The sequence below is a fragment of the Pyrus communis genome, chromosome 2, assembly GCF_963583255.1.
Source record: "Pyrus communis chromosome 2, drPyrComm1.1, whole genome shotgun sequence".
NCBI lineage: Eukaryota > Viridiplantae > Streptophyta > Magnoliopsida > Rosales > Rosaceae > Pyrus > Pyrus communis.
Window position 1 is genome coordinate 23,543,534 of NC_084804.1, and position 8,933 is coordinate 23,552,466.

At 38.2% G+C, this 8,933-nt stretch overlaps 2 protein-coding genes across 2 annotated transcripts; one reads left to right on the top strand and one right to left on the bottom strand.

The window, feature by feature from the left end:
* Positions 1-2,642: 2,642 nt before the first annotated feature.
* LOC137725191 (cytochrome b6-f complex subunit 7, chloroplastic-like) lies at positions 2,643-3,267 on the top strand. The gene has a single exon (XM_068463790.1). It carries the CDS (start codon positions 2,742-2,744, stop codon positions 3,129-3,131), a length of 390 nt encoding a protein of 129 aa, XP_068319891.1. The 5' UTR covers positions 2,643-2,741; the 3' UTR covers positions 3,132-3,267.
* Positions 3,268-6,879: 3,612 nt separating this feature from the next.
* Positions 6,880-7,410, bottom strand: LOC137724968 (pentatricopeptide repeat-containing protein At2g15630, mitochondrial-like). Its single transcript, XM_068463593.1, has one exon. It carries the CDS (start codon positions 7,408-7,410, stop codon positions 6,880-6,882), a length of 531 nt encoding a protein of 176 aa, XP_068319694.1.
* Between the last annotated feature and the right edge of the window lie 1,523 nt (positions 7,411-8,933).

An 8,933-nucleotide genomic window follows, 5' to 3' on the forward strand; every position in this document is an offset into this window, starting at 1 on the left:
CTTCACTGTATTGCATAGCCTCAACAGCGAAGGGTGCAATCAATTTATAATCAACTTCAGATTACATCAGGACTTTCAAAATCCTATTTACAAGGTATAATTCAAAATTAAAAAATAACAAACTATCACTTGAATACACGGTGGAAACTGATTACAACAACTTTGACAAATGAAATAATAATAATAGAAAAGCTAGCCAATCAGAACTGCTGACCAAGTAAACAAACTCAAGAGTTTGTATTGGAAGAGGATTCACGACTCAGTCTTTCACAAAGTTCCATGCATTTCTTCCTGAGGATTCATTTATTTTTTCATGATTTGAATTTGGTTTGATAAGAAATAAAACAGGAATGCGATAAGGGTTACAAAGGCTTCATTCAAATCCAAAAAATAGAAGGAAAGAAAACCCATTACGGGGGATTGAACCTGGGTCATCCGAGTGACAAGCAAGAATACTTACCACTATACTACAATGACTTTGTTGTACTTTTAGTACATATTCAATACATAGAGCCATGTCATGTTATAAATTTTCTAAATTTCAATCTCTCATAAGTTTAGTAATAAGCTTCTTTTTATTGAATACCTACACATCTTTTGAGAAATAATTTTCACATCTTTTTCTCCTTTCACATTTATTTTTATTCTTTCAATCATCAGATTGAAGAAATTAAAAAAAAATAAGGGTAAATAAAAAGGAAGAAGTGCGAAAGGAGGAAATAAATTGCATTGATATTTTCCCATCTTTGTTACAAACCAAAATAATGCCAAAGAACAAGAGATTTGTAGCCCAAGTGATTAAAAGTATTCACTTCTTACAATCAAGTTGTGTTTAGTTTCCAGTTTCTCAATATCATTTGTATTGTAAAATAGGATACTTATCTTTCAAAAACTAATTACTTTTCCAATTTAGTTTTGGTTCATTGAGGTTAGGTTTGGGTGATGGGGGAAATTATTAATTTTTTTTGTTTGAACAAACGATATTATCTACACTAAGAGGAAGGGGGTAGGCTTAGCCTTACAATGAGCTAGCAATAATGTGGTTCAAACTCGCCTTTGGCGAGAATCAAACTTAAGATCTCTCACTTACAAGTGAAGATGAATACCACTAGACCATAGTATTAAGTGGTGGGGAAATTATTCTTTTAGGAATAGTGCCATTCACATACCCATTTGTACCTCCCACACACTTTTTTTAATTTTGGTCATTGATTTTCTTCAATTCATTAAGTTTGACTGCCAGAAATTGAGAAGGATGTGTGTGAGGTAAAAATTAGTATGTGAATAACACTACCCTTCTTTGTTTATTATGAGTTTAATGGGAGATGGCCCATTCAGTATGCTCTACTTTGCATGTTATTGCTTTGGCCCATATTATTCCAACACGGTGACATAGCATACTATGCTCCTTTATTTTTATTTTTTTTGTCGTTGTATTGTACAAACTAAACGAAAGCAATATATAAAATTAGGGAACTCTAACGAAAAGTTCTAGGTACTGTTCACTTTAACAAAAAACCACATTTTAACACTAAAACATCAATCATGGTACTATTCACTTTACCCTTTGTTTTGTCCTTATCGTTAAAACTCAAAGTTTTCAAACCCTTTTCATTAGTTTTCCTATAAAATTAAGGGACAATTTGAGATTGCTTTGCTTTTTTAAAAAAATTATTTTTGATGTGCTTTAAAAGTAATTATTTGTAAAATAAAGCAGATGAGGTAAAATGTATTTTTTTAAGGGGTGTGGTATCCACACCCCATTTTACTTCTCACACACCCCTTTATAATTTATGTCCGTTGATCTTCTTCAATTTATCCGATCCGAAGGCCGAAAATTAAAAAAGTGTGCAAGAAGTAAAATAGGGTGTGTGGATACCACACCCCCTTTTTAAATATTGTGAGTATGAAAATGAGTGTAAAAACGTTGATAATTTTTAATGTAAAAGGAATATAGTTGTATATAATAACAAATATGAACATGGTAGTAGGGGTGGTGGTGATGATAGCGGTGGTGGTAGAGGCAATGGTGGGGTATAGTGGTTGTGCCAGTAGTGGGGATGGTGGTAGAGGCGATGGTGGTGGCGGTTGTGGTTGTGGTTATGGTGGTGGTGGCGGCGGCGGCGGCAACAATGGTTGTGGTGGTGGTGTAAGGTTAGTGTTTGTAGTGGTAGGTGGTGGCAATCACTTTATTTTCAAAGAAATAAAATGTATGGACAGTTAAAAATAATGTCATTTCAAAATCTAATGAGTAGTACATGAGTTGAAAATATGTATTAAATGCTTAACTCCACTTTTTATTTAAGCAACTTTATTTTAACCGAGTGACTCATCACATATAAAAAATCGAAATAATTTCCGCATATTCTGCTTCTTTTTACACACATATGCCAAGTATTTTCCATTCCCAAATCCAATAAACCCTCCCACATCCATTTATTTACCTGATTAAACAACACGTAGTCAATCTTTTCGTGGTTATCATTTAAGGTAGCACAGTCTCTCTCATTAGAAACCAAAAGCTCATCCAATCTGCTTGTCCACCAACCATCCCTCTCTCACCTTATCCATTCAACATCTCTCATCCTCAGCCCATTTGGTTTCCCTTCATCTCTCTACCTGTACAAACCACAAACCCCATAACAAAAAGGGTAACAACATATTTCCTCACCAAAACAATCCATTTTTCAATTAACTTCGTCTAAATATTTGTGTTTTTTCTTCTTCAGAAAGTTATAGCAATGGCAACAGCCTCAGCCACTGTCTCTCCAGCAATGGTTGCTGCCACCACAGTGGCCAAATCAAGGAGGATGAATTCATCAGCAAACAATGTGACATACATAACAGGACTCAATGCCTTCTCTGGACTCAAAGCTCAGAGCAGTGTGGCCTCCCTTGGCCTTCCACAGAGCACTGAGCAGTCCTTTGCTAGGGTTGTGAGCTCATTGAGGGCCCCATCAAGGGGCAATGGCAGTGGTGGTGGTGGTGCACTGTCTTCCACCTGCAATGCTGTTGGTGAGATTTTTAAGATTGCTGCCATCCTCAATGGACTCACTCTCGTCGGAGTTGCGGTCGGATTCGTGCTTCTTCGGATCGAAGCAGCGGTTGAGGAGGCGGCTGAGGCTGAGTAAGGAGAATTTTCAGATGCCTTTGATTATGTTTGCTTATATCACACTGTAACATCTCTCTTTCAAAAATACTTGATTTTATGTAGCAATGATTAATATTTTCAGTTTCTTGAATTGCATTGAATTGAATGCTCAACAATCTCATCCTAAATTGTGCCTGCTACTCTGTTAAACATAATTGCAATGCCTAATAAACCATTTCAGAAACTAGGGTCGAACCAAGTTTTGGTTAGAGAGGAGTGCATGACCATATATATATGGGGCTAATAAATCATTCTATATATATGGAATGTTAATAACATATCCTTTTGCTTATTGTTTTGGTCACTGTTCTAAAAATCTCCGCCTACTGCCGCTTAAGCCCTGCCTAGACACTAGGCGGTTGGCTATTGCCCTGATTAGTCTCTAGGCGTTTGAAAATTAAGAAAATGCACCTAGACCTGCTTAGGCGTTCGCCTAGTCAGCCTAAACCCGCCCACTTAGACAAAAATCGATAACTTTCGTTTTGCATTTTAATTTTTCAATAAAATGTAAAAGACTTATTGAATACTTGGATGAACACTCATTATATGCTTATTCCCATGTTTTCAATATGTTTTACTATTTTATAATTTATATATCATTAAGTGTAAATAAGCATTTATATATATAATATATAATAAATTTACTTAAATAAGAAGAAAGATAAAGCATTAAGCAAGGCACATGTGTCATATTCTTTTGGGTAAGGGAGGCAGACGTGGTGCCAGCCACAACAACACGCAGATTGGAAGCTTTATTGCTTTTGCATGTCGGTTGACGATTCGCGCATTCACTCACATCCCCTCCAGTTGTCACACTTGCACAAACACGGGATTCATGAGCGTTCATCGTCACCTTTTCAGTTTTCTTCATAAGCAACGGGAAATGATTTCTGCACACCATTGTTTTATTATGCAAGCCTTTGTGTTTGTTTTTGTTCCTTCATTTTACTTTGATTTGTTCAATCTAAAACGAGAAAAGGTTAGATAAGCATTTGTTATGGTAAAAGAAAGATCAAAATGCTCCTCGATCCAGCCCCATTTTAATAAATTATTGATCATATAACTATAAATTGGAAGGGATCGAACCCTCGACTTATCATGTTCCCCAAAGGAAGGCTTGCCCCAAATAACTACCAAGTTTTCTAAGGATGTGCTTCCTTGAAATCATTTATGGATATAGGGACATCTGCTCCTCTACTCTGGAGTTGCTCATACTCTATTGACAGCTCCCTTGGAATGCATTTGCCTGCAAATTTCAGGCATGTGCATCCTGTGAATATCGAAATTCCACAAAGTATCCAACTAAATTGCTAGTTTGCCAATGCTCGTGCCCTAAAATCAGCCTTACTTGTCCCACAAGTTACCGCTCAAAGCATGCTATCACCGTTACCCTCAACAGAATGGACAACGCAACCCTTCGGAACAAACCTAAGAAACCCATAGCCTGAATCCCATGTTCATAAACCAGCAACCCTGAAAAACAACTGAAATCGAAAGAACAAGTGCTGCAGGAAGATTGGTTCGGAAACAAGTTGCTGCTACAGCTGCCATGACGGAAGCAAACACAATGAGCTGAACAACCAGTGGTAATGCCCTTCAAGCCCAACATGGTCGGCTGAGTGGAAATGGAGTAGGAAAAGCTCTTGGCAAAAAACAGAGGCTGCTAGTATTCCAACGACCCGGATAGGCATGGACGGAGCCAATCAAGTCTCACTAGGGACAGATGCTCCCACTCAAGTAATTCATTTGTTAAATTGCAGACTTCAGTTATATAATATATACGGGTTATCTTTGTAGTAAATATATGTATCTAATGTTCAACATACTTACACACTACTTCACTCCATAATATGAGCAAAAGTGCTCTTGTTCTGACATTCAAACCAAAAAACTCTCCCGCCTGTCATGTAGAAATATTTTTCTCATCATTTTACCACTTTCCACTACTAGACTGAAATTTTTGTACCATTGGAATTGTGGTACACCATCATTTGAAATCATCCATATTATCATATTGGGTATTAAGCCATCCTATAATAAGGTCTTCTTAGTCATTTTTCAGGATGCCCCTACTAAAAGAAATTTCTAGCTTCGTCCTTGCGGATAGGGTGTGAAATGAATGAATCAACTCAGCACAAAGCATAAAGGCTGCAAATACGATGAGGTGGAGGAACATGGTTGCATGCTCCAAGTTATGGAGCTTGAAAGAGAAATGAAGAAAAGGGAAGTCTATAACTTGCATCAGAATTGCCAATACAGAGAAAGATAAGATAAAAATGAGCCCCAAGTGTTTGAGTTTCTAAAGTGGGGAATTGAATGGGTACCAAAACCTTATCGTAAAGTTATTAGGGCCTTTGAGAAAATAGGATCTGATAGTGTTGACGGTGTGCCATAAATCAAGGAGGGTGAGAGCAAAGCCGGGTACTATGTGTCAGACAAAGGTCCCCATTGAAAGCCAACCTTCACAGATCAGGGTTTTCGGTGCATGATCTGCAGCAGATAGAGCTTAATTCACAATAATCTCCAAACATACCTTAAATACTTGAAGCCAAAGCAGTGGCAGAGGACACTAAAAGCACTTGGTGCATGATGCATGTGTTTCCACAAACAAAATAATTCACAAAACGACACTTGGCTTAGTGTGACAACAAAATTAGTATCTGACATGGAAGTGTCACCCCATGCACGAAAATTACATTATACTGAGATTTCAAGCTGATTAGTTTAAGTTAGTGCTTATTAGTCGATTTGCAAGTAATGGAGAGTGAAGAGGTTTTCAGTATAGTGTGTGTGGCAATTAAGATGTTCCCACTAGTTAAAAATATATCTTTATTCCTGTGGTCCTTATGCAACTGAGGAATTGTAAAGTGAAGGTAAAAGTTGTAAGATTCCTGGGATATTACCTTGCCACTATACGAGTGCATGGAAGATGGTCATCTTCTGAGTTCAACTGGTCAAGCGAACTGTTGAACTTCTCGGAACCTGGAAAAGAACAACAGTTTTAAATTTCACAGCGATCAAATTTTCGGATTTGATTAACTAAGGCATGGAACACATCTATATCAAGCAGCAGTACCTCAAACCTACTCATGTGAAATCTAAGCAAATACCAGCAAGAACCAAGAAGTTGGCTTTGATTACGACTAAGATATAGCAGTGACCTCGCATTTCAGTTTTCAATTTATCCCAGGAAAACAAAAAAAGAAGGAACAATTCACAATCTAACTAAACTAACATAGTGATTGCAATTTAATGCAGTTTTAAACCTTCTGTTCCAGGTAGAATTGAAAAGGAAACAGGAATAAAGGATGTGGCTGCTCCCAGATATGTATAAAGATCATCAACAAAGAGTATCTAGATACAATGAAATTCCGAAACGCATTTATTGAACAAATATGACAGACTTTACTGCTATAAATTAACTTGATGACAATACCCTCTTTATGGGGATGCATGACACACCGTTTACAATTAAACAAAATTCAAGTCTAATGTATGTACATGGTATAGCTCATAGCTCACTAGTCATGACCAAAAAGTAAATAAAAAATGACAAAGGAAAGGTTAAATCATCTTACAGCAGTGCGTCCTTTGGGAACCCATTCAGTTATTTCGAATCAACTATGACAAAACTATTGAAATATATAGATATCTGAGATGATTAAGGGCAGAATTTTGGTTTGAGACCACCCGTTTCTCCTTGAAAGCAGAGCAAGTGGACGGAAAATTCATGAATCGCCCTTCCTCAAAAATTCATCAACATTCCCAATGCCCTCAATCAGAGAATAATATGTGTTGTCATTAGGTCTGATGCCTCTGCTCGCCATTTCTTTCAGGAGCTCTTCTGCAAGATCGCCTTCTGGGTTTTTGCGTACTCCTTGTATGAGGGCATTGTAAGTTAGAACTGTAGGATTGAAACCTATACTCAACATCTCATTGCGAACCTTAAAGGCATCCTTCAAATCACCTCTTTTACTGTAACCACTAATGAGGGTATTAAAACTAATGTGAACGGGTTTAATTCCTCTTCTCTTCATCTCCTCCATTGGTTGACGGGCTTCCTCAACTTTCCCCTCCCTGGAACACCCTTGCATTAGGGTATTGTAAGTCACTCCATCTGGATGGACCTTCATCTTATCCATCGTCTCCAAAAGTGCAAATGCGCACTCCATGGTACCATTAGCACAGTGACCATCAATCAAGGCGAACGTCACAAGATCCGGCAGAACCCTTTCGCAGCAATTTCTTAAACAAGTCATCTGCCTCCTGCATTCTTTTCCTTTTTACTCAAAACATAAATAAGTGACGTATAAGTTACCTTGGTAGGCTCTATCCATTACTCAACATTTCGTCACGGAGACTAAAGGCTTTCTTTGCAATCCCACTTCTGCAATAGCCACTAATAAGGATATTATAAGTAATTGCATCAGGATCCATGCCCTTATCTTTGATTTCTTTGACCATATCATCAACTTCGACCATTTTTCCTTCCATTAACAATGCATGAATCAACAAATTGTAAGTTGACACAGTTGGCAGTACACCCTTCTTCACCATCTCGTCTCTATAACCGAAAGCCTTGTCCAGATCCCCTTTGTTGCAATAACCATCAATCAAGGTGCTAAATGTCACAGCAGTTGAAACCAGCCCAATTTCCAGCATTTTATCAAAAAGTCCAGATGCTTCCTCAAGTTTTCTTTCCTTGCACATGCCGCTAATAATCAAACCATAAGTGTAAGAATCCGGCTCAACGCCTTTATCTTTCTGCACTAAAGAGCATCTGAGCCCTTCCAATTCTCCCAATCGAACAATATCCGTGAATTATAGTATTATAAGTGACAACATTCGACTGAATGCCCAAAGTCTCCATAAACCCAAGAAACTCCGTTGCCTCTTCAACTTCCCTTCTTTACACAACACATTGATCATTATGTTAAGGGTAGAAACACTTGATTTGATCTTCAACCTAAACATCTCGGCATACAAAACCCACGCCCTGTCCGTGCGATTCATCTTCAAGAACATACTCAACATGTCATTGCACGTCAAATTATTAGGTAAAACACCTTTATCCTTCATCAAGTAAAAGCACTCAAGAGCCTCATCAGCCCTCTTCATTTCACAGCAAGCCTGCACCAGCAAATCAAATCCGAGACTGCTTTTCTCACTCAGACGCTCTCTCGAAAGCGCCAATGCCTAAAAAATCTCTCTAACAGTGGCACTGCCACTACCAACCACTTGCTTCAAGATCTAAAGAGCGTTTTGGGGAAGGTTGGGCGACAATGGCGATGGCGAGGCAGCGGATGTCGACATCCAGGAGGTGGAACTCGATGTGGGAGATGAATTTGAGGACAAGTTCGGGGCTTTTGCGGAGGTCGAAGAGGGCGTCAGAGATTAGGGAAGGGGGAATGTTGGGAGAAATGTGTTTGATGAAATACCACTGAGAAGACTGGCTGGAGGTGAGGAGATTGTTGTGGAGCCACAAATAATTAAGAGGCGACACATAGATTTTTGGGCATAAAAGAACAAAATAACCCTTGAGACACACCAGAACACCTACGCGCGAGCAATGGACAATCATCATTCAATCAAGTCAAAGGTGCCCAAATAGGTATTTATTTACAACCTATATCATCCATCCTCATCATATTTTCTCCACAAGGTAACCCCCAAATCCTTCCTCTTTTATTATATTAATTAGCCAATTAATCAAATAATAATCCCATCAATTAGCTAATTAATCACAAAATCAAGAACCTAACTCACAAATCCATCCAAGTGG

Bases quoted from the DNA above. Each gene is read 5' to 3' on its own strand.
- LOC137725191 (XM_068463790.1), top strand. From the start codon at position 2,742: ATGGCAACAGCCTCAGCCACTGTCTCTCCAGCAATGGTTGCTGCCACC.
- LOC137724968 (XM_068463593.1), bottom strand. From the start codon at position 7,410: ATGACTTGTTTAAGAAATTGCTGCGAAAGGGTTCTGCCGGATCTTGTG.